Source organism: Chiloscyllium punctatum, chromosome 36 (genome assembly GCF_047496795.1).
Source record: "Chiloscyllium punctatum isolate Juve2018m chromosome 36, sChiPun1.3, whole genome shotgun sequence".
NCBI classification, from domain to species: domain Eukaryota; kingdom Metazoa; phylum Chordata; class Chondrichthyes; order Orectolobiformes; family Hemiscylliidae; genus Chiloscyllium; species Chiloscyllium punctatum.
The window spans coordinates 17,096,079-17,123,904 of NC_092774.1; the positions used below are offsets into that span (position 1 = coordinate 17,096,079).

Below are 27,826 nucleotides of genomic sequence, written 5' to 3' on the forward strand. Positions count from 1 at the left end.
ACCTGGAGTTGTAATTTTAACCTTTATCCAAGTTAAGGTGGATTGGCTATGCTAAATTCCCCATAGTGCCCAGGGATGTGCAGGTTAGGATGGAATGGCCATGCTAAATTACCCATAGTGCCCAGGGATATGCAGGTTAGGGTGGAATGGCCGTGCTAAATTAGGCATAATGTACAGGTAAGATGCATGACTCAGGGTTAAATGTAGAGCAATGGGGATAGGGATGTGGGTGTGGGAGGGTCGGTGAGGCCGAGTGGCCTGCTTCCACACTGTGGGGATTCTCTGAAGGGAGGGGGCTTTTGGAAAGTGTGTTCTCCTGCCCTACGCCCCAAGGAGCAGCGCATGCGCAGTGCAGCGTCCCGCAGTCGGTCTTGCCCCGCCCCCTCAACCTCCACTTTTCCTCGCCCCGCCTCCTGTACCGTAACGTTTCCTCGCCCCGCCCCTAGTTCCTTTGTGACGTCACAACGCGGAAGTGGTCCTGTCCGTTTCAATGTGAATCTCCCTCCCTCTGGGCGACTCTTCATCCTGGGAGGGAGACAGAGATGGGAGGAGGGGAAATTGGTCACTTGGAGCAACTGGAGTGAATCCAGGGAGGGAGCAGACTCCTCAAACTCAGGTATGTGTCTTAGTTACCCGGGTGAGGAGGGACTGAAGGATAGAGATTGGGAAGGGGGAGGGCTGGATATCTTTTCTGTTTTGATGTTTAAAATGCACCCGATTCCCACCAGTAACTGCAACAGGTACAAGTACAGCACATGCAATATTCCTCATTGCAGCTTCAAGCCGGTTTTGCATCCTCTGTTCTTCCTCCACCCTGGCTCCAGCACATTCAGCTTCCTTCCCTCATTCCCATCCCCCCGCCCTGATGTTCCAAGCTGACCCGCAAAAGATCGGTTTATCCCTCCATTCTTTTTGTGGGTTTTGAAAACTTTCCCAATGCTCTTCTTATAAAAGTTGTGAAGTTATGTTGTAGCTGCACTAGACATTGGTTAGGCCACTTTTGGAATGTTGTGTGCAGTTCTGGTATCTCTGCTAGAGGAAGGATGTTGTGAAACTTGAAAGGATTCAGAGAATAAGGTCATTGAATATATCCAAGGCTGGTTTCATCTGATTTTTGAACAACAAAGAAGTGGATGTTTGTGGGGGAAGGCAAGAACACATCTGTCGTCTGCAAGGTGTTGGAAAGGATTCTGAGGGATAGGATTTATGACCATCTTGTGATTGTGAAGGCTGGACTTTCAGAGCATGTTTTGCCCTGACTGGGAGCAGAACAGTTTGACTGAAGTGCGTCGGTGTTAATGCCTTGATGTCTCATTTTGCTCCCACCTTCTCGGGGTCATTAACCATTTTGTGTCTGGTCCTTCCTCAAGAAGCTGCATTGCAGGTTCACCCTGAATTGACACTTTTTTTATGCTTCCCAAAATCAGACCTGCTCACTCTCAGCAGGATCCCAGTGTCGTGAAAGATATTCACTTTCAGGTGGTATTATCCAAACTTCAGAGAGAAGTCAGTCTTGATGTTTTTGCTTTTTCTGCCCCTGTAAGATGAATCAGCACCTTCAGGGGAATTAGTTATATCGGAGTGAGAACAGAGAGTGGGATGGTGCTTTCAATTTTGTGGAGTATCAAAAGATCAGAATATTCCACAGAAAGTAGAATTGCTTGTTCTGAATTTTTACCCTGCCCTGGCAGTGATGACTTTTGTAATCTCTTTTTAAACAGTGTACTTGAAGATTTGAAGATAGAAGCTTCAAAATCAACGCATGAAGTCCTTACACCCGAAACATTGACTCTCCTGCTCCTCGGATGCTGCCTGACCTGCGCTTTTTCAGTACCACACATTTTGACACTGACTCTCCAGCGTCTGCAGACCTCACTTTGACGTCAATGTCTGACAGTCGCTCAATCCATCGGGACAGGAAACAATTTTCAACTGAGTCTGTGAGAAGCAGCAAAGCGTTTTGGTTCCTGTTTGAGTACGTTTTCAGCATCAGTGGGACTGGATGAGAGACCCTACTGTTGCAGTGCATTGAGTGTGGGGTGTGTAGAAGCATCTACAGCCTGGAAAGAGGAATTGACGGCAGGGAGGGGCTGGAAACGTGTGTGTGCGCGCAGCTGAAGCTTCGGCCATGAAGAAACCTGAGGAATCCCGCCCCGTGGAGAAACGGTGGAAGTGTGCTGATGGCGGAAAAAGCTTCCATTTCCCGTCTGCCCCGGAGATTCATCAGCGCATCCACACAGGGGAGGGGCCGTTCTCCTGCCCGGAGTGTGGGAAGGCCTTCTACAAATGCTCCGACCTGCTGAGGCACCAGCGCTCCCACACGGGAGAGAGGCCCTTCAACTGCCCCAAGTGCGGGAAGAGATTTACCCGGGCCTCCCACCTGCTGAGACACCAGCTGGCCCACACGGGGGAGAGGCCGTTCTCCTGCCCTGAGTGTGGGAAGAGATTTGCCCAGGCCTACAACCTGCTGACCCACCGGAGGGTCCACACCGGGGAGAGGCCCTTCAGCTGCCCCGAGTGCGGGAAGGCCTTCAGCAGTTCCCCCACCCTGCTGAGACACCAACGTGTTCACACGGGGGAGAGGCCCTTCAGCTGCACTGAGTGCGGGAAGGCCTTCAGCGATTTCTCTTCCCTGCTGACCCACCAGCAGGTCCACACGGGGGAGAGGCCCTTCAGCTGCACCGACTGCGGGAAGGGCTTCAACAATTCCTCTTCTCTGCTGACCCACCAGCGGATCCACACCGGGGAGAGGCCCTTCAGCTGCCCCGAGTGCGGGAAGGCCTTCAGCAATTCCTCCACCCTGCTGAGACACCAACGTGTCCACACGGGGGAGAGGCCCTTCAGCTGCCCCGAGTGTGGGAAGGCCTTCAGGCATTCCCCCAACCTGCTGAGACACCAGCGGGCCCACACGGGGGAGAGGCCATTCCCCTGCACCGACTGCGGGAAGGCCTTCAGCAATTCCTCCCACTTGCTGACCCATCGGCGGGTCCACACTGGGGAGAGGCCCTTCAGATGCCCCGAGTGCGGAAAGGACTTCACGCGCTCCTCCCACCTTCAGAGGCACCAGCGAGTTCACGTACCACCGCAGGGGGGATTGAAGGAATGATGGCTGAGTGCCATTATCGACTGGACTATTAACCCAGTTCCAGGGATCCCGGGTTTGAATCCCGCTGCAGCAGATGGTGCTATACAGGGTATGGGTTGAAATTGTCGAGTGAGGCAATAATTCCTCCAGGTTAAGGCTGTACCAAGGATCCAATTACAAAGGGACATCTTGGTGGTGACCAAGAGTAAAGAAAGTGATGGGGGATGGGGTGGGGGTGGGGGAGAATAGGGGTGGGGGGGGGGTGTGTGCGCTTTGACTTTGAGCTGTTTAAAAAGCAACTGCTTTTTCTCTGCCATTTTGCTGAGGGGGTTTGAAGCTGTAACAAAGTTGGGTCGCAATAAAGGTTACCTGAACTTGCTGCTGTGCTCAGACTCTCATTGAAAGCTTTGAGCTCCAAGAGTTTTTGTTTTAAAGCTGCTCATTTCTTTCAGCTTCCTGCACTAAGCTTCCAATGTCGCATATCAGTTGGAGTCGTGAATGAGCAGCCAGTATCGTGAGAACTTGTCAATTTTTCAGGAGTGCAGAGTGTGTCATTTCATCGGCGTTGGAAAGTTTCCTGGCAGCATCAGGAGGTGTGGGCAGTGTTCGCGAGAAATTATGTGGAGAGGCCGATGTTGGACTGGGCTGGATAAAGTTAAAAATCACACAACACCAGGTTATAGTCCAACAGGTTTATTTGGAAGGATGAGCTTTTGGAGCGCTGCTCCTTCATCATGTAACTGTGGAGCAGGATCATAACACCCAAATTTTATAGCAAAAGATCACAGTGTCATGTAACTGAAATGACATATTGAACACACCAAGATTGCTGTTCAGTCTTTCACCTTTTAGACTGAGTTGCAGGTTTCAGTTCATTAACCTGTAAATCCCAGAATTACTATTAATTCACATTCTCGAGATGACTTAAGGTTTTTTTTTAAAAAAGTGACATCTCAGCCCAGACAATGCATTAAAGGTGTGAGGTTCGAGTCTGTCAGTATCCCAATCTTGGAACTAGAACCAGTCGGATTCAAACTGGGAATTTATAAAATATTACACGGATTGATTGCCTGCAGTTTGTGCACTTTTTTGAGCAAAGTAGAATGAGTCTGCAAACATATTTCTGCCAATACAAGTTTGCCCAAAAAGTGATGTGAGTTTGTGCATGAGAGTGCACGTAAGTGTCTGCGCATGTTTGGTAAAGTGAGTGCGTGATGGAGTATACGCTGAGAGAGTGTTGGGGGTGTGTATGTGTGGGTGTCTGGAGAGAAAGCGTGTGTATGAGTGAGCTATTAAAAGCGAGGGCTTGCGTTTTGCTAAAACAAGGAAGGGAAGCCCATGAACAATTAAGGGTCCAACCCTTTGTCGTGCTGTAAAAGAGAGACAGGGTGGGGTTCAGGTACACAGTTCTTTGAAAGTTGCATCGCTGCTCGACAGGGTGGTCAAGAAGACATTAAGCATACTTGCCTTCATTGTTCACCCCACTGAGTCTCGGAGTTGGGACATCATGTTGAGGTTGTACATGATGTTGGTGAGGCCACTTGGAGAGTACGGAGTACGATTCTGGTGACCCTGTAAGAGAAGTCTTCCTATGAGAGAGGGTTCGGTAAAGATTTACCAGGAGGTTGCCAAGACTAGATGGTTTGAGTTATAAGAAGAGATTTGGACTTTATTTATTGGAGCACAGGAGGTTGAGGAGTGACATTATTGAGGTTGATAAAATCATGAGGAATGGAGGTAAGGTGAATAGCGAAGGGCTCTTCCTTAGTGTAGGGGAAGTCAAGGCTCAGGGACATATATCTTTAAAGTGAGAGGAGAGAGATTTAAAAGGAACCTGAGGGACAACGTTTTGACAGAGGGTGGTTTGCATGTGGAATTTGGATGAGTATATGCATAGAAAGGTTTAGAGGGATATGGGCCAAACACAGGCAAGTGGGACTAGTTTAGTTTGGGAATCCTGATCGGCATGGATGAATTGAACCGAAGGGTCTGTTTCTGTGCCGTCTACCTCTCTGAACCAGAAGTGATCGTATTGAAACCAGTAGAATTCTGAAAGGGGCTTGATGGGATAGATGCCGATAAAATTGTTGGGATTCTATGACACCCCCGACAATGTGGATGCAGGCCATTCAGCCCATTTATTTTACTCTGGCCCTCCGAAGAGTTTCACCCATATCCATTCCCATCCTCCGTATTTCCCATGGACAATCCACCCTAAATTGCACATCCCTGGTCATTATGGGTAATTCAGCACAGCCAATCCACCCAAACCTCTACACCCTAATCTATAAATTACCTCCTCAAAAATGAAATTTAAATGCAGAGCTTTTCTCTAAGAAAAATGTCACTCTGAATCAATATTCAGACGCATACAGAATTCACACCTATTGTTAGAAAAGCTCTACATTTGAATGATATTCTTGAGAAGGTAATTAAAATCAAATTCTGGGATTAACATAGCAAAGAACAGAAACCCATTCGAAAGGTGAAAGATTTAATCTAAAATTGTTTGATGTATTATATTTCCATGACACTGGACTCCATTGGTTCGAAATTCCGTGATCATGATCTCATTCTCCACAACTACCTGATGAAGGAGCGGTGCTCCAAAAGCTAGTGCTTCCAAACAAACCTGTTGGATTAAGGCTTTTACCCGAAACGTCGATTTCGCTGCTTGTTGGATGCTGCCTGAACTGCTGTGCTCTTCCAGCACCACTAATCCTGTTGGATTATAACCTGGTGTTGGGTGATGTTTAACTTTGTCCATGGGAAACACATAAGTTGTGGGACTGGTAACAGTTCTTATTTTGTGATCTATTCCAGGCACGGGTGAACAGTTTGGCTTTTGTGCTTTGTGCGAGATCAGGCTAGCAGCTTTTAAATCCTTACGTTAAGCAGTTCAAGTAAACTGCCAATCAGCAATTGTATTCAGAGAGTGGTACTTCCAGCTCTGGTAATCCTGTTGCATTAACAGAGAGAGGGGGAAGATGTCACATCTAAAGAGCAGACAGAAAAGTTATTTCGCTTGTTGAGTCAGTTCCTCACTCAGATGAGACTGGATACTGCTTTTAATGGATCATAATTAAATGCTACAATGGAACACCTTAAATTCGAGGAATTTTGAAAGGGCAAACGAACAGTAACTTTGAAGAGAGATGTTCTTCCATTTTTAACCTTGGGTGACCCATATGAAGCATTTTTATTGATAGCTCCATAATCGTCTTCCTGCTGGATATTTTTCAGGGCAAACAATTTCTGGTGGGAGAAATTCTGTATCCTGGGAAGGCAGGGAAATGAAAATAAAAACAGGCTGTTAAAAGCATGTGAACTATGGGCCCACGAGCTCTCGTGGGAGCAGTGCATTTGCCAAAAACATTTCTGAGGAATTCTGTCTTAACTGTTGGACTGAAAGTAGTTTCCCCACTGAACATTAAACAGGTATTGAGAACGTTGCGCATTATAGAGTGTGTTCCTGAGGACCGGAGGAGGATTGAACTTGCCAACGTGAACCACACTTTGTAGAGAGAGGAAATTTCTCCAGATGGAATAGGTTGATGGAAATCAACAATTGTCAGATTATTTCATGAAAATAACAGCTGGTATGGGGATTCCAGAAGAGGGGAGTCTGTAATGACACACAGAAACCAACCCTTCAGTCCAGGCCAACCAGATATCCTAAATTAATCTAGTGACCCCATTTGCCAGCATTTGGCCCATATCCCTCTGAATGCTTCCTATTCATGTCCCCATCCAGATGTATGTTTTTCTTCGGAGAATACTTAGGTGAGAGCCTAGATATGCTATTACTCAGCCTTTCCCCACTGAGCTTCACCTTTCCTTCGTGCTAATTGTAGCTGGAGAAGGCTGAAAGCTGAAAAGGATTTCCTGGGGGGAAAGAAAACGTTTATTCCAGATTGGGCTCAGTGATGGATTTTCTAAAGCTTGGTTATTGTAGATTTCAATCAGACAAAAAAAACCTTTCAGTTGTCCTTGTCCAAGGCAGAGTAGATATTGTTTTAAGGTACAATTGAGATATCTACATTCTTTACAATGTTTTTCCATCATTTGGTTTATTGAGCATCATCTTCTTGTGATTCACCAGAGATGATTTGAAGTGAATTCTGTAAGATGCTTTTCTATTTTATTTAACTTTACTTGGCTCTTTAAGGCAAAGATTTCCTTAAAATTTCCGGGGTCAGACCCCCGTCACTGGGCACCGCCGCCTTCCTGGGGCAGCTGCTGGGTCACGGGCCACACCGCCCCCCCCCCCCCCCCCCCCCCGGGCTGTACAGCAGGTAGGAGCCGGTGATCATTGTGGAGGAGGATGGGGGTTAAGGGTCTGTTTGGGAACATGGTCGGCCGCCTGGGGGGTGGGGCTCTCCTGGTCGGGGGGCGGGGCCTGTGACAACGATGGGGCCACGTGGGAGGGACTGGGCCCGGGGGGGTGGGAGGGACTGGGCCCGGGGGGGGGGGAAGGGACTGGGCCCGGGGGGGGGGGGGGACTGGGCCCGGGGGGTGGAGGGGAGGCAGGTTGGGGGAGGGGGGGTGAGAGGGAGGGGAAGGAATGTGGGGCCTGTCCTGTCCGGTCCGAGTGACATTTTACACTCGCTTTCCATCTCCTTTTACTGGGGCTTGGGCTGTTTACCCCCCTCACTGTCTGTTTAATCCTCGGGCTGTTTACCCCCCTCACTGTCTGTTTAATCCTCGGGCTGTTTACCCCCCTCACTGTCTGTTTAATCCTTGGGCTGTTTACCCCCCTCACTGTCTGTTTACCCCCCTCACTGTCTGTTTAATCCTCGGGCTGTTTACCCCCCTCACTGTCTGTTTAATCCTTGGGCTGTTTACCCCCCTCACTGTCTGTTTAATCCTTGGGCTGTTTACCCCCCTCACTGTCTGTTTACCCCCCTCACTGTCTGTTTAATCCTCGGGCTGTTTACCCCCCTCACTGTCTGTTTAATCCTTGGGCTGTTTACCCCCCTCACTGTCTGTTTAATCCTCGGGCTGTTTACCCCCCTCACTGTCTGTTTAATCCTTGGGCTGTTTACCCCCCTCACTGTCTGTTTAATCCTTGGGCTGTTACCCCTTTGCTGTTACTTGTGCAATTACTGAGGGTAGTGTGTAAATAGTGCAAGAGGCTGAAAGAAAGGAGCAGCTTTAAAACAAAAACCACTTGGAGCTCAAAGCTTTCAAATCAGAGTCTGAGCCCAGTGGTAAGTTCAGGTAACCTTTATTTTGACCCAACTTTGTTACAGCTTCAGATCCCCCCAGCAAAAAGGCAGAGAAAAAGTACCTGCTTTTAAAACAGCTCAAGGTCAAAGCGTGCACACTACCCTCCCACCTGACCTCACTGTCTTTACTATTGATCAGCGCCAAGTTGTCCCTTTGTAATTGGATCCTTGTTACAGCTGTAACCCGGAGGAAGTATTGCCTCACTCAGCAATTTTCACCCATACCCTGTCTCCAAGTAAGTGTCTCCCTGCCCATCTGCCAGGAGGTGGGGGTTGGGGCAGCTGTGTATGGTAGAAATTCTGAACAAGCAATTCGACTTTCTGCAGAATATTCTTTTCTTTTGTTATTCCACAAAATTGAAAGCACCATCCCACTCTCTCTCCCCCTCTGTTCTCAATCCGCTCTAACTAATCCTCCTGCATGTTCTGATTCAGGATTGTACAGAAGCAGAAGAGCATTTTGGATAACTCTGCCTGAAAGTTAATATCACAGAATCATAGCTGAAAATCGTTACAGTCCCAACGAATTGAGTGACTCAGGCAGTGACCACTACAGACATTGGAGAGTCAGTGCTGAAAAGTGTAGCGCTGGAAAAGCACAGGAGGTCAGGCAGCATCCAAGGTGCAGAAGAGTCAACGTTTTGGGTGTAGGCCTTTCATCTGTTGATTTTGAAACTTCAGTCTTCAGATCTTCAAGTACTCTGTTAAAAAGAGATCACAAAAGTCCTCACTGTCAGTGCAGGGTAGAAATTCAGAACAAGCGATTCAGCGGAATGTTCTTTTGTTATTCCATGAAATTGAAAGCACCACTCCGCTCTCACTCATTCTCCTGAAGGTGTTGATTCAGGATCTTATAGGCACAGAAAAGCAAAAATATCACTACTCTGAATTTTGAATACCTCCATCTGAAAGTTAATATCTTTCACAGCATTCGGATACTGCCGAGAGCGAGCAGGTCAGATTTTGGGAAACAAAATAAACTGTCACTTCAGGGTGAGCCTGCAATGCAGCTTCTTGAGGAACAACTTTAGCATGAAATGGTTAACGTACATGGGAAGTTGGGGGAAAGGCACCATCAAGACATTACTTCCCTGGGCACGATGGGTAACTTAGCACAGTCAGTCCATTCTCACCTGGACAAAGTTGAACAAGCCTGGTTGTTAAGTCTTTCATCGTTTAGTACAGGTTTCAGGTATCAATAATATGTAAATCCCAGAACTTGGTGTCAGCCATCTTCTCAAGATAAATTAAGGTTTTATAACAAAAAGTGACATCTCAGCTCAGAAAATGCATTAAAAGGATTGAGGCCAGAGTCTGTCTGTATCCCAATCTTGAGTCAAACTGGTTCCACTTCCAAAGTGGAATTTAAAAAATATTACGTGTACCGACTGCTTACAGATTTTGCGCAAAAATGCACAATAAAATGTATCTGCAAACACGATTCTGCAAATACACATTCAACCCCCATTGGACATGTGTGCGCATGCGTGCGTGAGGGAGAGAAAATGTCTATATCGGTGCTGTATATCTCTACATCTATTTGATAACAGATGCTTCACTTCTGTTGGTGTAAATATTGTTGTAAATCATAGCTGGGTGCAAATGGTTAGATGTAAGGGAGAGATAATTCGTCAAGTAGAGCAGTATAAAAATCCTGGGAGACCCCTATTTCTGGTTTGCTTCCTAATGAACAAACATTAAGCCTGAGCACCGATATGTTTTTAATTTTGTTTCATTTTTCTTGTTTGATTCCATGCTATGATTACGGTCTGTGCCTGGTCGGTTGACAGGCTGGGGGATTGTGGGTTGGGGCTTGATTGACTGAATGTTTTATTGTTCCGGAAGGTGTAAAGGTGGGGTCAAAGCTTCAGCAGAAATTCAGCAGAGCTGAAACAGACCAATATCTCACTCTGTGGGAACAGGGAGATCAGAGGATAGAGAAACCAGGACCTGAAACCCGAGCTGACACCAGACTACCCTGTGATCAGTGCTTTGATTAGCAGTGCCAACTCTCTGCCTTTACCTAGCTTCCCATTTGACTATCCCCTCGATATTCAGGATCCAATCCTTGCCATCATGAAGCCATGTCTCTGTAAGGAGTCTTTGATCACAATTATTCACTTCAGTGGGTGCAGTCAATTCATTGACTTTAGTTACAATGCAGCACACAATCAGACAACATTTGATTAATCTAGTCTAATTTGTTTGCATGTGCCCCATATCCCTCCGAACCCTCCTTATTCATATCCCCATCCAGATGCTTTTTAAATGTTGTAATTGTACCAGCCGTCACCACTCCCTCTGGCAGCTCGTTCCATACATGCACCACTCTCTGTGTGAAGTTGCCCCTCAGGTCCCTTTGAAATCATTCCCCTCTCACCTCAAACATATGCCCTCGAGCTTTGGACTCCCTTACCCTGGGGAAAAGACCTTGGGTATTCACCATATCCATGCCTCTTACAAACGTTTATCAGGTCACCCCTCAGACTCTGATGCTTCAGGTGAGGATCTAAAATTTGAATTTAGGGTATTGTCAGACTCAACAAGTATATGTAGGTTTTTACTAACCACAAAATGGCTTTTCAATTTAAAATAATACACAAAATGGCTGAGAATAATGATTGAACTCTGTGAACTTGTCCTGCTGTTTTGCAGAATTAAGCTACAATCCAAAGATAAGAGGACAATGGAGTTTGTTTAAAATGAACACGGACACATTAATTGACCATTTGAACTAACCTTGAGCTGCTACCATGGCATGATGATTTATGTAATTAAGACCCCTTTCCCAGGAAATATCATTGGATTAACCTGCTCTAAATCATGTCACCTTATTACATTTGATTGGTCTTTTCTTGTAATTAAGGCTGTACTGTCTCTTAAAAAACCTAAATAAATAACGTGTCATTTTCAAATGTAATTGCACAACTTCGCCATGGAACACAGAAGCTTTAATCACTGTGTTGCTGGACAGAATTGGGTCAAGATGTCTTATTAAACTGATAACCTTGCTTTGTACAGACTGCATTTCATTGATTCTTTAGCCCAATCGCGAACCAAAAGGCCCCTTAAGAGGGGTCTAGATCTTCACTCTGGATAGTTTGACCTGGCCAATTAACCCTAACCTGCACATTCCTGGGAACTATAGGTAATTTAGCATGGCCAATCCATTCTAAGTTGCGCATCCCTGGACACTATGTGTAATTTAGCACAGCCAATTCACACAAACCTGCACCTCCCTGGGCACTGTGAGTACTTTAGCATGGTCAATCCAACCTAACCTGGACAAAATTTTTAAAAATCACACACACCCAGGTTATTGTCCAACAGGTTTATTTGGAAGGACCAGCATTTGGAGTGCTGCTCCTTCATCAGGGGGTTGTGGAGAATGAGATCATAAGGCACAGAATTTATAGAAAAACATTCCGGTGTCCTGCCACTGAAATGATATATTGAACAAACCTGGATTGTTAAGCCTTTCATATTTCAGAATGGGTTGCAGGTATCATTAATATGTAAATCCCAGAACTTCCTGTAAGACACTTTCTTGAGATAACAACGTTTTATAACAAAAAGGTGTCATCTCAGCTTAGACAATGCATTAAAGCTGTGAGGTCAGAGTCTGTCTGTATCCCAATCTTGAATCAGACTGGTTCTATTTCCAAAGTGGAATTTACAAAATATTACTGGATGAACTGCCGAGTCTCATCCACCAGCTGAAATAACTGGATAGGGTTGGGCTTCATCCCCACAGTGCAAAGAATTCCCATTTTCCACCAAAATCGCAGATGTACTCCCTTTACTCAGTTGCTCTCTCACAAATGCAAAATTTCATTGTATTCTTCTGCTCCCAGTAAGGGCAAAACATCTTCGAAAGCTGCTCTGAAACTCTAGTCTTCACAACCACACTTCTGCTTTCACCAAAGACGATTAAGAGTCATACAGCATGGAAACAGACCCTTTGGCCCAACTTGTCTGTGATGACCAGATATCCAAAATTAATCTAGTCCCGTTTGCCAGCATGTGACCCACACGGCTCCAAACCATCCCGATTCATGTACCCAGCCAGATGCATTTTAAATATAATCGTACCAGCCTCCACCAATTCCTCTGGCAGCTCGTTCCACGCATGTACAACGGTCTATGTGAAAAGGTTGTCCTTCACGTCTCTTTTAAATCATTCCCCTCTCACCTCAAACAAATGTCCTCTAGCTTTGGACTCCCCAACCCTGGGGAAATTCCTGATGAAGGGCTTTTGCCCGAAACATCGATTTTCGTATTCCTCGGATGCTGCCTGACCTACTGTGCTTTTCCAGCACCACTCTGATGTAAATTCTGGTTTCCAGCATCTGCAGTCCTCCCTTTTGCCTAGATCGAACCCTCTACCTGTCTCCACCTGTGCCCACTTCACCACCCAGCACACCCTTTATCTGCATCGCCCCCTACACCCATCCCCAATCCTGAAGAAGGGTTACACCCGAAACATTGACTTCTCCACCTCCTGATACTGCCTGACTTAGACAATAGACAATAGACAATAGATGCAGGAGTAGGCCATTCTGCCCTTCGAGCCTGCACCGCCATTCAATATGATCATGGCTGATCATTCCTAATTAGTATCCTGTTCCAGCCTTATCTCCATACCCCTTGACTCCACTATCTTTAAGAGCTCTATCCAATTCTTTCTTAAAAGAATCCAGAGACTGGGCCTCCACTGCCCTCTGGGGCAGAGCATTCCACACAGCCACCACTCTCTGTGTGAAGTAGTTTCTCCTCATCTCTGTCCTAAATGGTCTACCCCGTATTTTTAAGTTGTGTCCTCTGGTTCGGCACTCCCCCATCAACGGAAATATGTTCCCTCCTGCCGGAGTGTCCAGTCCTTTCATAAGCCTATACGTTTCAATCAGATCCCCTCTCAGTCTTCTAAACTCAAGGGTATACAAGCCCAGTCGCTTCAGTCTTTCCGTGTAAGGCAATCCTGCCATTCCAGGAATTGACCTCGTGAACCTACGCTGCACTCCCTCAATAGCCAGAATGTCTTTCCTCAAATTTGGAGACCAGAACTGTACACAGTACTCCAGGTGTGGTCTCACCAGGGCCCTGTACAGCTGCAGAAGCACCTCTTTGCTTCTATACTCAATCCCTCTTGTTATGAAGGCCAGCATGCTATTAGCCTTCTTCACGACCTGCTGTACCTGCATGCTTGCCTTCATTGACTGGTGGACAAGAACACCCAGATCTCTCTGAACAGCCCCTTTACCTAATTTGATACCATTGAGGTAGTAATCTGCCTTCCTGTTCTTGCCACCAAAGTGGATAACCAGACATTTATCCACATTAAACTGCATCTGCCATGCATCTGCCCACTCACCTAACTTGTCCAGGTCACCCTGTAATCCCCTAACATCCTCATCACATTTCACCCTACCACCTAGCTTTGTGTCATCAGCAAATTTGCTAATGTTATTGCTGATACCATCTTCTATATCATTTACATATATTGTAAAAAGCTGCGGTCCCAGCACGGATCCCTGCGGTACCCCACTGGTCACTGCCTGCCATTTCGAAATGGAGCCGTTAATCACTACCCTTTGTTTCCTGTTAGCCAACCAATTCTCTATCCAATCTAGTACTTTGCCCCCAATCCCGTGCGCCCTAATTTTACTCACTAACCTCTTGTGTGGGACTTTATCAAAAGCTTTCTGAAAGTCCAGGTACACTACATCCACTGGATCTCCCTCGTCCATCTTCCGAGTTACATCCTCAAAAAATTCAAGAAGATTAGTCAAGCATGATTTCCCCTTCATAAATCCATGCTGACTCTGTCCTATCCTGTTACTATTATCCAGATGTGCCGTAATTTCATCCTTTATAATAGACTCCAGCATCTTTCCCACCACTGAGGTCAGACTAACTGGTCTATAATTTCCTGCTTTCTCCCGCCCACCCTTCTTAAAAAGTGGCACAACATTAGCCGCCCTCCAATCCTCAGGAACCAACCCCGATTCTATTGAACTCTGGAAAATAATCACCAGCGCATCCACGATTTCCCGAGCCACCTCCTTCAGTACCCTGGGATGCAGGCCATCAGGTCCCGGAGACTTATCAACCTTCAGACCTAACAGTCTCTCCAACACCAAATCCTGGCAAATAGAAATTCCCTTAAGTTCAGGTCCTTCAGCCACTGTTACCTCAGGGAGATTGCTTGTGTCTTCCCCAGTGAACACAGATCTGAAGTACCCATTTAATTCCTCTGCCATTTCTTCGTTCCCAGTAATATATTCCCCTGCTTCTGTCTTCAAGGGCCCAATTTTTGTCCTAACCATTTTTTTGCCTTGGACATACCTAAAAAAGCTTTTACTATCCTCCTTTATATTCTTGGCCAGTTTACCTTCGTACCTCATTTTTTCTCTGCGTATTTCCTTCTTACTAATCCTCTGTTGTTCTTTAAAAGCTTCCCAGTCCTCCGTTTTCCCGCTTATCTTCGCTAAGTTATACTTTTGTTGTGTTCTTCCAGCCTCCTACCTGTGTATTTTGCCAAATGAGACACAGACCTGGAGCAACGTTTCCAGAGTCTGTCCCCATCCTGACACACTCCCTTTCCTTTTAGCTGCTGCAAGTCAACAGCTGAATCCCAGAATGAAAAAATAAATGGAAAAGGTGACAAGAGAAGAGAGTGCCGTACTCCCAGATAATGGACAGAGGGAAGAATTTGCAGTCTGGGATGAAGCTCAATGTTCATTCAGACACGAGCAGCAGCAGCTTGAGAACCTCATGGTCCAACTTCCGCATTCAGACAATGGGGTGACTCTGATTGGCAGGAGGACCAACGTCCTTCCGGTCCTCCTGTGCTCCCTATTGGTCAATCAAAAGCAGATCCCGCGCCTTATTTGCCGAGAGCGATTAGCATGCGCACTATTTTTTGCTGACACCAGCGGGCATGCGTACTGCGTTGCTGACACCGGCAAACATGCGCAGTATGCTCTTTGAGGCTGCTGTTGTTTTTGACAGATTTGAAGTGTCCAAAATCAACAGGGGAAAAAAGGGGTAGAGCCACAATTTTTTTTTCCACTGTGGTTCGACATTTTATTGCTTCTGCGTTTTGTCTGGCTACTCAACTTTTGTATGTCTTTTCCCCTTGTTGAGAGAGAGTGTGCCCCAGTGAGCTGTCTATGGGATGGAGCTGTAACCAGTTACACAGACTGAAGTAACATTATAGTATTCGCAGCAGAGAGTAACTGCACACATTTCCTGAGTGTGATCACAGTTTCAATTGTTCATCAGAAACAGGGAGTCAAAAGGACACCAGAACGACAGAGAAGTCGTAGAAATGCGGGGACTGTGCTAACGGATTCCATTCCCTGTCGGTCCATGAGATTTATCAGCTCAGTCACAGGTGGGAGAGGCAGTTCTTCAAAACATTATTACAACATTATTTCCCATTGACAAAAACACATTCACGCTGCCTGATTACCTTGAACTTGTAAAGGGGCCCTGTAATCACATCTTTAATCATAGCTTTGAACATTTTCCCAATAGCATATGTTAAAGTAACTGGTCTGCAGTTTCCTGTTCTCGGTCTCCCTTTTTGAAGAAAGGAGTTTTCCAATCTACAGAAACCTTCCCTGAAACTAATGACGTTTGGAAAATTAAAACCAATGCATTAACTATATCACCAGCTAATTTTTCTTTAAGGGTCTAGAATGAAATCCTTTGGACCCCTGGGACTTGTGAGCTTGTAGTTCCAACAGTTTACTCAGTACTACTTCCCTGGTAATTGTAATTGTCTTCAGTTCCTCCTTCCCTTTCAATTCCTAATTTCCAGCTAGTTCCAGGCTGTTACTTGTATCCTCTCTAGTGAAGACAGACTCAAGCTCTTTTTAATTCATCTGCCATCTCTTTATCCTCCGTTATTGAATCCCCAGACTCATTTTTTACAGAACCAACACTTAGCTTTTCTTATAAAAGTTAACAAAGTGATGAAACTTTCCTTCCTGTTTTTATATTTTTGGCTAACTTTCTAACTCTAATTGCTGTGCTCCTGCCTCCATTATTTCTGATGTTTGCCCCAGCTCTCAACTCTCGCATCAACCTGTCTGCATATTCTATAGAACTGACCTTGGTTAAGTGTTGCAAAACACACAAGGGCAAATTTTTCATCTCCAGAAAGTCTTAATACTGAACACGATAACATTCACTTTGAAATATTGTTCATTCAAACTTCACAAGCACACCCTCCAGATTCAAAATCCCACAATGACACCCAGTTTTGTTATGATCTTTAATTTTGAAGAGAAATTTGAATATCCAGTGATTAACTGGAAGAACTGTTCACGAGGTTTTTACATTTTTAAACAGAAAAAATCAACTGGATTAATTCAGCAGAATAGCACATATGGCCTTAAATTGTAAATTTAGTTTTGTTTTGAGTGACGGAGCAGGTCCACACCAGATGAGGATCTAATACCTAGATTTAGGCTGTTGTCAGGAGCTTTTCTTAACCACAAAATGGCATCTCAATGTAAAGTAATAGAACAACATGGCTTCAGGCTGAAAATTAACATTGTGTTTAAAATGGCGAAAAGCTGCATTTCTGCATTCCTGAGCTAATTGAATTACAGATTAAGCAAACAATGCCTTCTTCATTGTATGGATCTAATTAAGCTAGATAGGACATTACTGACCATCCTAGCTAACCTTGAAGCACAGGTATGAGGAGATAATGCGTGTGAAACAACATTATTTCCCAGGAAATATCATTGGGTTAACCTGTTTCCATTATGTAATTTTATTACATTTTATTGGATTATTCTGCAATTAAGGCTGTATGGTCTCTTAAGAAACATATGAAAATTGATATTTTATTCCACGTTAATCACACAGTTTCTCAAAGGAACACAGAATCTTTTAATATCTGTGTTGCTGGACAAATCTTTGCCCGGCCGTTACAAATTAAAGTGTGAAACCTTGCTGAAGCAGACCATAATCCTAGTCTTCTTTGACCGATCTCGGAACTGAGACACCCCTCCCGGGGGTTGAGATCTTCAACCCTCACTGTGCTTTTGGTGTGACCCATGATTACAGAGACTTGTGGGAACGGAGAGGATTTTTAACCCCCATGGGGCAGACGAACAGTAATGCGGTTTTGTCCAATCAATCTGGCAGCTATCAAGATGTTCAGCTCATGCTGAGGCAATGGATACAGTCTCCAAAGGAATGAGCAGATGGATGCTGCTGCCAAGCAGGCAGCCTGACACCCCAAACCTCTGGTCCCATTGGGTCCCCAGCAAAACCCCGACAGAGACAATATGGGGATAGAAATGCCAGGCCTGGGTATGGGACTGAAATCACAGGGTGCGCCCCCTGCTGAGCAGCACAAACTATGGCCTCAAACAGGGTACTCCCTCGATACTCAAACCAAAATGTGGGTGACCCCTGATGGACTACTTTGTGTTCCTTATTTGCTGCTGCCTTTTTCAATTGATTATGTGCATTATTGTACACACGTGGGCAAGGATGGAATGGTTAATACTGTATTACAAACCTGGTGTCACCCAGATTTCCAGAAAGCAGATAGGAAAAGAGCTGAAGCATGTTTAATTTGTAAACAAACAAGATGCATGGTTTAAGAGGGATGCCCTAAGGTTGTTAACCACCTCCTTGCCTGGTGGGCCTTTTTACTTGTCTACAACTTGCTTTTAGAGTCATAGAGATGTACAGCATAGAAACAGACCCTTTGGTCTAACCCGTCCATGCCGACCAGATATCCCAATCCAATCTAGTCCCAGCTGCCAGCACCTGGCCCATATCCCTCCTATTCATATACCCATCCAAATGCCTCTTAAATGTTGCAATTGTACCAGCCTCCACCACATCCTCTGGCAGCTCATTCCATACACGTACCACCCTCTGCATGAAAAAGTTGCCCCTTACGTCTCTTTTATATCTTTCCCCTCTCATCCTAAACCTATGCCCTCTAGTTCTGGACACCCCGACCCCAGGGAAAAGACTTAGTCTATTTATCGTTTCCATGCCCCTCATAATTTTGTAAACCTCTATAATGTCACCCCTCAGCCTCCAACACTCCAGGGAAAACAGCCCCAGCCTGTTCAGCCTCTCCCTGTAGCTCAGAACCTCCAACCCTGGCAACATCCTTGTAAATCTTTTCTGAACCCTTTCAAGTTTCACAACATCTTTCCGATAGGAAGGAGACCAGAATTGCATGCAATATTCCAACAGTGGCCTACCAATGTCCTGTACAGCCGCAACATGACCTCTTGACTCCTGTACTCAATACTCTGACCAATAAAGGAAAGCATACCAAACGCTGCCTTCACAATCCTATCTACCTGCGACTCCACTTTCAAGGAGCTATGAACCTGCACTCCTAGGTCTCTTTGTTCAGCAACACTCCCTAGGACCTTACCATTAAGTGTATAAGTCCTGCTAAGATTTGCTTTCCCAAAATGCAGCACCTCGCATTTATCTGAATTAAACTCCATCTGCCACTTCTCAGCCTATTGGCCAATCTGGTCCAGGTCCTGTTGTAATCTGAGGTAACCCTCTTCACTGTCCACGACACCTCCAATTTTGGTGTCATCTGCAAATTTACTAACCGTACCTCTTAATGCTCGCATCCAAATCATTTATGTAAATGACAAAAAGTAGAGGGCCCAGCACCGATCCTTGTGACACTCCACTGGTCACAGGCCTCCAGTCTGAAAAACAACCCTCCACCACCACCCTCTGTCTTCTACCTTTGAGCCAGTTCTGTATCCAAATGGCTAGTTCACCCTGTATTCCATGAGATCTAACCTTGCTAATTAGTCTCCCATGGGGAACCTTGTTGAATGCCTTACTGAAGTCCATATACATCACATCTACAGTTCTGCCCTCATCTATCCTCTTTGTTCCTTCTTCAGAAAAACTCAATCAAGTTTGTGAGACATGATATCCCACGCACAGTGTCATGTTGACTATCCCGAATCAGTCGTTGCCTTTCCAAATACATGTACATCCTGTCCCTCAGGACTCCCTCCAACAACTTGCCCAGCAATGACATCAGGCTGACTGGACTCCCACCCTTCTTAAACAGTGGAACCATGTTAGCCAAGCTCCAGTCTTCCGGCACCTCACCTGTGACTATTGATGATAATATCTCAGCAAGAGGCCCAGCAATCACTTCTCCAGCTTCCCACAGAGCTCTAGGCTACACCGGATCAGGTCCTGGGGATTTATCCACCTTTATGTTTCAAGACATCCAACACTTCCTCTTCTGTATTTTAGGGTGTAGGTTAGGGTGGATTGGCAGTGCTAAATTACCCATAGTGCCCTGGGATGTGCAAGTTAGGATAGATTAGCCATGGGAAATACGGGGAAAGGGGTTAGGAATGGGTGGGATGCTCTTCAGAGGGCCAGTGTGGAATAGATGGGCCAAATGGCCTGCTTCCACATTGTTGAGATTCTATGACCCTCCCCACAAAGGAGCATTTTATCGGCATCTATCCTGTCAAGCCCCTTTCAGAATTCTACTGGTTTCAATAAGATCACTTCTGGTTCATAGAGGTAGACAGCACAGAAACAGACCCTTCGGTCCAACTCGTCCATGCCGACCAGGATTCCCAAACTAAACTAGTCCCACTTACTTACATTTGGCCCATATCCCTCTAAACCTTTATATTCATGTACCCATCTGAATGTCGTTTCAATGTTGTAACTGTCCCTGCATCTACCACTTCCTCAGCAAGTTCATTCCATATGCAAACCACCCTGTACCAAAATGTTTGTCCCTCAGGCTCCTTTTAAATCTCTCTCCCCTCACTTTAAAAAAATATACCTCCTCGTTTTGAGCACCTCTACACTAAGGAAGAGCCCTTTGCTATTCACCTTACCTCCACTCTTCATGATTTTATCAATCTCAATGACATCACCACTCAACCTCCTGCACTTCAGTGAAAAGTGTCCCAGTCTCTCCTTATAACTCAAACCCTCCAGTCCTGGCAATGTCCTGGTAAATCTTTATTAAACCCTCTCTAATAGTATTCTTCCTATTACAGGGCCACCAGAACTGTACTCCGTACTCTACAAGTGCCCTCACCAACATCCTGTACAACCTCAACATGATGTCCCAACTCCTATACTCAATGGGGTGAACAATGAAGGCAAGTGTGCTAAACACCTTCTTGACCACCCTGTCTCCCAGTGATGCAGCTATGCACCTGAATCCTCCCATGTCTCTGTTCTCCAACAAGACTCAAGGCCCTACCACTACCTGTATAGGTCCACCCTTCCTTGTTTCAGCAAAATGCAACCCTTTGCTTTTATTCATACCTCTCTCATACATATACACACACACATACACCCCCCAACACTCTCACAGGCTTATACTCTTTACCAAGCATGCACACAAACTCACATGCACACACACAAATAACTGTAAGAAGTGAATTTGAATTGGCTGAATTATTTGCAGATACATTCAATTTTGCTCAAAAAATGCGGAAACTGCAGGCAGTCAATCCGTGTAATATTTTATAAATTGCTACTTTGGAAATAGAACCAGTCTGATCCAAGATTGGGGTATGGCAGGCTCGAACCTCACACCTTTAATGCATTGTCTGAGCTGTCAGCCTTTTTAAAAATACATAAATGAACGAAAACCTGCAATCCATTCTCAAAGATGGAAGACTTAACAGCAATCTAGGTTTGTTCAATATATCCTATCAGTTGCATGACACTGTGAGCTTTTGCTATCAATTCTGTGTCTTTTGATCCGGCTCCACAGTTACCCGGTGAAGGAGCAGCGCTCCGAAAGCTAGTGCTTCCAAATAAACCTGTTGGACTATAACCTGGTGTTGTGGGATTTTTAACTTCATCCAGGCCAGTCCCCCACCGGCTCCTCCACCTCGTTTCCATTGAACACAGCCCACACCTCCCGATGCTGCCAGGAAACTTTACAATGACGAGGAAATGATGCACTCTACAATCCTGAAAAACTTACAATTTCGAATGATACTGGCTCCTCATTCACTGCTCCATCTGACAGACAACATTGGAAGCTTAGTGCAGGAGGCTGAAAGAAATGATCAGCTTTAAAACAAAAACCGCTTGGAGCTCAAAGCTTTCAATGAGAGTCTGAGCCAGGGGGTAAATTCAGGTAACCTTTATTGCGACCCAACTTTGTTACAGCTTCAGACCCCCTCCTGCAAAAAGGCAGAGAAAAAGTAGCTGCTTTTTAAACAGCTCAAGGTCAAAGTACATACACTCCACCCCCCCTCCCCCATGTTCTTTACTATTGGTTAGCACCCAGTCGTCCATTTGTAATTGGATCCTTGGTACAGCTGTAACCAGGAGGATGTGTTGCCTCCTCACTCAGCAATTTCAATCCATACTCTGTCTCCAAGTAAGTTTCTCCCCTCTCATTTGCCGAGCGAGGAGGGGTGGGGCAGTGTAGATTCAACCACACTGCTGTGGACCTGGAGTCATGTGTAGGCCAGACCGGGTAAAGGATGCAACTTGGCCATCACAGTTTCAATTCCCCTCCAGGTGAACTCGCTGGTGCCTCCGCAGGGCGGAGGAGCAGGTGTAAGCCTTCTTGCACTGACAGCAGGTGAACGGCCTCTCCCCTGTGTGGACCCGCCGGTGGGTCAGCAGGGTGGAGACCTGGGTAAAGCACTTCCCGCACTCTGGGCAGCGGAAGGGCCTCTCCCCTGTGTGGACCCGTCGGTGGGTCAGCAGGGCAGAGGAATTACTGAAGGCCTTCCTGCACTTGGGGCAGCTGAAGGGCCTCTCCCCCGTGTGGACCTGCTGATGCCTCAGCAGGTTGGAGGAATTGCTGAAGGCCTTTCCGCACTCGGGGCAGGGGAACGGCCTCTCCCCGGTGTGGCTGCGCCAATGAGAGTCCAGGGTAGATGGGAAACAGAAGCTTTTCCCGCAGTCATCACACTTCCATCGTTTCTCCAAAAGGTGGGATTCCTCGGGTTTCTCCATGGCCAACGCTTCAGTTACACACAAACACGCATACAGCCCCACCCTGCCGTCAATTCCTCTTCCCAGGCCGTATAACTGTTTCAGGCTCCACACTCAGTGCGCTGCAACAGTAGGGTCTCTCATCCAGTCCCACTGACGCTGAAAATGTACCCAAACAGGAACCAAAAAGCTTTGCTCCTTCTCACAGAATCATAGTTGAAAACCGTTGCGGTCCGAATGCACTGAGTGACTGTCAGACATTGACTCAAAGTGAGGACTGCAGACGCTGGAGAGTCAGGGCCGAAATGTGTGGCATTGGAAAAATCACAGCAGGTCAGGCAGCATCCGAGGAACAGGAGAGTCAACGTTTCGGGCATAAGCCCTTCATTTGTTGATTTTGAATCTTCTGACTTCAGATTTTCAAATACTCTGCAAAAAGAGATTACAAAAGTCATTACTATCAGTGTAGGATAGAAATTCAGAACAAGCAATTCTACTGTCTGTGGAATATTCTATTGTTGTTCCACAAAATTGAAAGCACCATCCCACTCTCCCTTCCCCTCTGTTCTCACTCTGATCTAACTAATTCCCCTGAAGGTGCTGATTCAGGATCTTACAGGGGCAGAAAAAGCAAAAACATCAAGACTGACATCTCTGAATTTTGGATACCTCCACCTGAAAGTTAATATCTTTCACAATACTGGGATACTGCTGAGAGTGAGCAGGTCTGATTTTGGGAAGCAAAAATAAAGTGTCAATTCAGGGTGAACCTGCAATGCAGCTTCTTGAGGAAGGACCAGACACAAAATGGTTAATGACCCCGAGAAGGTGGGAGCAAAATGAGACATCAACGCATTAACACCAACACACTTCAGTCAAACTCTTCTGCTCCCAGTCAGGGCAAAACATGCTCTGAAAGTCCAGCCTTCACAACCACACTTCTGCTTTCACTGAAGACAATTAGAGTCACACAGCACGGAAACAGACCCTTTGGCCCAACCTGCCCAGATATCCTAAATTAATCTAGTCACGTTTGCCATCACTTGGCCCCTATATGGGCCGGGTGCTGACAGCTGGGACTAAATTGGGTTGGCTCTCTTGTCAGCAAAGACGAGTTGGATCGAAGGGTCTGTTTCTGTGCTGTACATCTCTATGACTCCAGTCACATTTACCATCACTTGGCCCTGACCCATCTGAACCCTTTGTATTCATACACCCATCCAGATGCCTTTTAACTGTTGGAATTCTACCAGCCCCCACCACTTCCTCTGGCAGCTCATTCCATAAAAGCACCACCCTCTTCATGATAAAGCTGCCCCTGAGGTCTCTTTTCCATCTCCCCCCGCCCTCACCCTGAACCTATGACCCTCCAGTTTGGGACTCTCCCATCCCAAGGGAAAGACCTTGTCCATTTACCCTATGCATACCCCTCATGATTTTATAAAAATCTCAGACTCTGGCGCGATGGGGAAAACAGCTCCACCCCATCCTTCTGTCCCTCCTCACCCGGGTATTTAAGACACATACCTGAGTTTGCAGAGTCTGCTGCCTCCTTGGATTCACTCCAGTTGCCACAAGTGAACAGATTCCCCCCACACACTCCCAGGACGAAGAATTGCCCAGAGGGAGGGAGTTTCATGCAAACTGACAGGGCCACTACCACGTTGTGACGCCTTCAATGGGTCAGGGGTGGGGTAGGGAATGGGAAAAGGGGAGAGAGGAAGGGGTGGGGCGCGGCCGGCCGGCTGGCTAGCCTGCACCGCCCTGCACAGTTTGCAGGAATTCCTTCCCTTCACAGAATCCCCACAGTGTGGAAGTAGGCCACTCGGCCCGACGAGTCCACACTGACCCTCCAAAGGGTAATCCACCCACATCCATTCCCCTACACCTGTTGCTCTACTCCCTGACTATCACACCTAACCTGCACATCCCTGGGCACTATGGGTAATTTAGCATAGCAATTTCTCCCCCTAAACTGGACAAAGTTAAAAATCACAACACCGCGTTATACTCCAACAGGTTTATTTAGAAGCACTAGCTTTTGAAGCACTGTTCCTTCATCAAGTGGTTCTGGAGAATAAAATAATAAGACAAAGAATTTATAGAAAAACATGACAGTGTCCTGTCACTGAAATGATCCATTGAACAAACCTGGATTGTTAAGGCTTTCATCTTTACAAATGGGTTGTAGGTATCATTAATATGCAAATCCCAGAACTTCCTGGAAAGCACTTTATCAAGCGAACTTGAAGTTTTATAACAAAAAGTAACATTTGAGCTCAGCTCTGCAAATGTGCATTCACTCCCGTGAACTTGTGTGTGTGTGTGTGTGTGTGTGTGTGTGTGTGTGTGTGTATGAGAGATCTTGTATGTGCGCATCTTGTATATCCCTCTGTCTATTTGAGAACATGTGCCTTACTTCTGTTGGTAGAAATATTGTTGTAAATCATAGCTGGGTTTTCAGAGTTAGATATAAGGGAGAGAGAATTGCTCAAGTAGGATAGTATAAGAATCCTGGGAGAGCCCCATTTGTGGTTTACTTTCTCACGAACAAACATTAAACACGAGCACCTCGTCATTTCGAATTTGGTTTCCTTTTTCTTGTGAGATCCCCTGCTGTGATTACACTGTGCCTGGGTGGCTGACAGACTGGGAGATGGTGGGTTGGGGCTTGATTGACTGAATGCTTTATTGTTCCAGAAGGTGAGAAAGGGGACAAAGCTTCAGCAGAAATCCAGCAGAGCTGAGCACAGACCGACATCATACTCCTTGGGGACAGGGAGATCAACAGAGGACAGAGAAACCAGGCCCTAAAACCCGAGCTGACATCAGACTACCATGTGATCAGAGCTTTGATGAGCAGTGCCAACCCTCTACCTTTACCAAGCTTCCCATTAGAGAACACCCTCAATATACAGAATCTAATCCTTGCCATCCTAAAGCCATGTCTCTGTAAGGAGTCTCAGACCATAATTATTCACTTCAAGGTGTGCAGTTAATTCATTCAATTTTGTTACAATGCAGCACACATTCAGACTCACTGTTTCAGTTTTTGTGATCTTTAGAATCCAGTTTTGATTGCTGGTACATTTACTCTCCTTGTCCCTTTCTCTAATATTCATTTCCCACATCACCTCACTGCTCACCGGCCTTGATTTGGATTGGCCATGCTAAATTCCCTATAATGATGACAGATGTGCAGGTTAGGCGGGTTAGCCGTGGGAAATGCAGGGTTACAGTTACATTGTAATAGAAGCAGGAGAAGGCCATTTGGCCCATCCAACCAGCTCCGCCATTCATTAAGATCATGGCTGATCTATTCATCATCTGAGATCCTCCTCCTTGCATTGTCCCAACTACCTTTAATTCCCCTACCATGCAAAAACCCATCCAACTGTGTCTTGAATATACTTAATGAAGCTGCCTCCACTGCTTCCTGGGGCAGAGAATTCCATAGATTCACTCGACTCCAGGAAAAGCAGTTCCTCCTCATCCCTGTCCTAAATTTACTCCTCCTAATCTTCAGCCTGGTTTCATTCACCAGTAGAAATGACTCAATAGGTAGGGCTTCATCCTCACAGTGCAATTAATTCCCACTTTGCACCAAAACCTCGGATTTACTCACTCACTCAGTTGCTGTCTCACAAATGCAAGATTTCATTGTAACTTCTTCTGCTCCCATGAAGGGCAAACATCTTTGAAAGCTCCTCTTAAACTCCAACCTTCACAATCACCCTTCTGCTCTCCCCGAAGATGATTAGAGTCATACAGCACAGAATAAGACCCTTTGTCCATTCACACATCATTCCTGATGAAGTGCTCGGGACTAAAATGTCAACTCTCAAGGTCCTCAGATGTTGCCTGACCTACTGCCTTTTTCTAGCACCACACTTTGCCTCTGATCTCCAGCATCTGCAGTTCTCACTTTCTCCACATCCCAAAGTATCACCATTTAAATAATACACTGTCTTTATGCTTTTTTTTTCCATAGCAAAGGCTATAAGTTCACATTGAGATACTGCATTTGCCACGTGTTTGTAAATTGTGGTCTTCTCTACTTCGGGGAGACTGAGCGTAAACTTGGGGAACGGATTGGCGAGCATCACAGCCGGGTCCGAGAGGCTGACCAGACCTCCCAGTCACCATCGATTTTAATTCCCCTTCCCACTCCCTTTCTGACAAGAACATCATAGGCTTCCTCTATTGCCACAACGAACCAAACAGCAAATTAGGGAACAAACCCCATCTTCCGCCCGGGCAGCCTACAGCCTGCAGGACCCAACATCGAGTTCTCCAATTTCAAATAACCTCCCTTTCCATCCCCCGACTCCCTTCTCAGCCCCGTGCCCCTCACTATCACTCCTTCCTGTCACCAACCTGATTTCTTCCACCCAACGATTAATCAGGCCGGACCCTCTCCCTATCTTCACCGATCCCCACTTTAGCCCCCGTCCTGAAGAAGGGTTACACCCGAAATATCGACTTCTACACCTCTTGATGCTGCCTGATTTGCTGTGTCCTTCCAGCCTCCTGCCTGTCTCTTTTGCCAATTGAAACACAGACCTCGATCACTTTTCCACAGTCCGTCCCCTCCCTGGGTTCAATCCCTTTCCTTTCAGTTGCTGTAAGTCAACAATTGAACTCCGGAAAGAAATAGAAATGGCAAAGGGGGCGAGAAAAGAGAGTGCCGTACTCACAGATCTGAGACAGAGGAAGGAATTTGCGGTCTGAGTGAAGCTCAATGTTGATTCAGAAAGAGAGGAGCAGGAGAAGCAGCTTCAGAAATTCATGGTCCAACTTCCGCATTCAGACAATGGGGTGGCTCTGATTGGCAGGAGGACCAGTTTTGTTCTGGTCCTCCACGGTTCCCTATTGGGCCATCAAAGCAAGGTCGCGCGCCTTTTTTTTGCGGAAAGCGATGAGCATGCCCAGTGTTTAGCTGACACCGGTGGGCATGTGCACTGCGTTACTGACACCGGGAAACATGCGCAGTATGCTCACTAGGGGTGCTGGTGTTCCTGTCAGATTTTAAGAGTCCAAATGCCAATAGGTCAAAAAAGGGGTCGAGCTACAATTTGTTTTTCCCTGTGATTCGACATTGTATTGTTTTTGCATTCTGTCTGGCTGCTCAACTTTTGTATGTCTTTTCCCCACGTTTCGCGAGTCCAGATATGGAGGGCACGGGTTTAGGGTGAGAGGGGAAAGATTTCTGAGAGGCAACCTTTTTGCACAGACGCTGGTTTCATCACCAGGTAATTAAACGTCTGGATATCAAACCTACAGCTCAGCGAGCAAACCTACACCTTAAACCTCAACCTGAGCTACAAACCTTGCAAAAATCATTTTAGGTATTCTCAATTTAGAAGATCAGCCATTTCTCACCCCTCCCGACTCCCAGGTAGAGTCATCACCATCCATTATCTCTCTCTCTCTCTCTGTCCTTTGAAGGGTTTGATACAGAGGTCAAAGATGGTTCGAGGCTCGAGAAAGGACGGTGTGGTGGGGGTGGGGAGAAAAGAGACCGAAAGGATGGGGGACAGAGAGA

General features: G+C 46.1%; 1 protein-coding gene and 1 long non-coding RNA gene across 2 annotated transcripts in view; one reads left to right on the plus strand and one right to left on the minus strand.

Moving 5' to 3' along the window:
* Nucleotides 1-305: 305 nt before the first annotated feature.
* The window catches only part of LOC140460881 (uncharacterized), a 44,582-nt gene continuing 17,061 nt past the window's right edge, over nt 306-27,826 (plus strand). Inside the window, exons 1-2 of the mRNA XM_072555588.1 lie at nt 306-616; nt 1,722-3,070. Coding sequence (XP_072411689.1) covers nt 2,129-3,070 — 942 coding nt within the window. The 5' untranslated portion in view covers nt 306-616; nt 1,722-2,128. The remainder of the gene's footprint in view (nt 617-1,721; nt 3,071-27,826) is intronic.
* Nucleotides 21,461-27,036, minus strand: LOC140460898 (uncharacterized). Its single transcript, XR_011954384.1, has 2 exons — nt 26,979-27,036; nt 21,461-22,710 (listed from the first exon to the last, which is right to left on the minus strand). It is a non-coding gene; the product is annotated as an uncharacterized lncRNA (long non-coding RNA).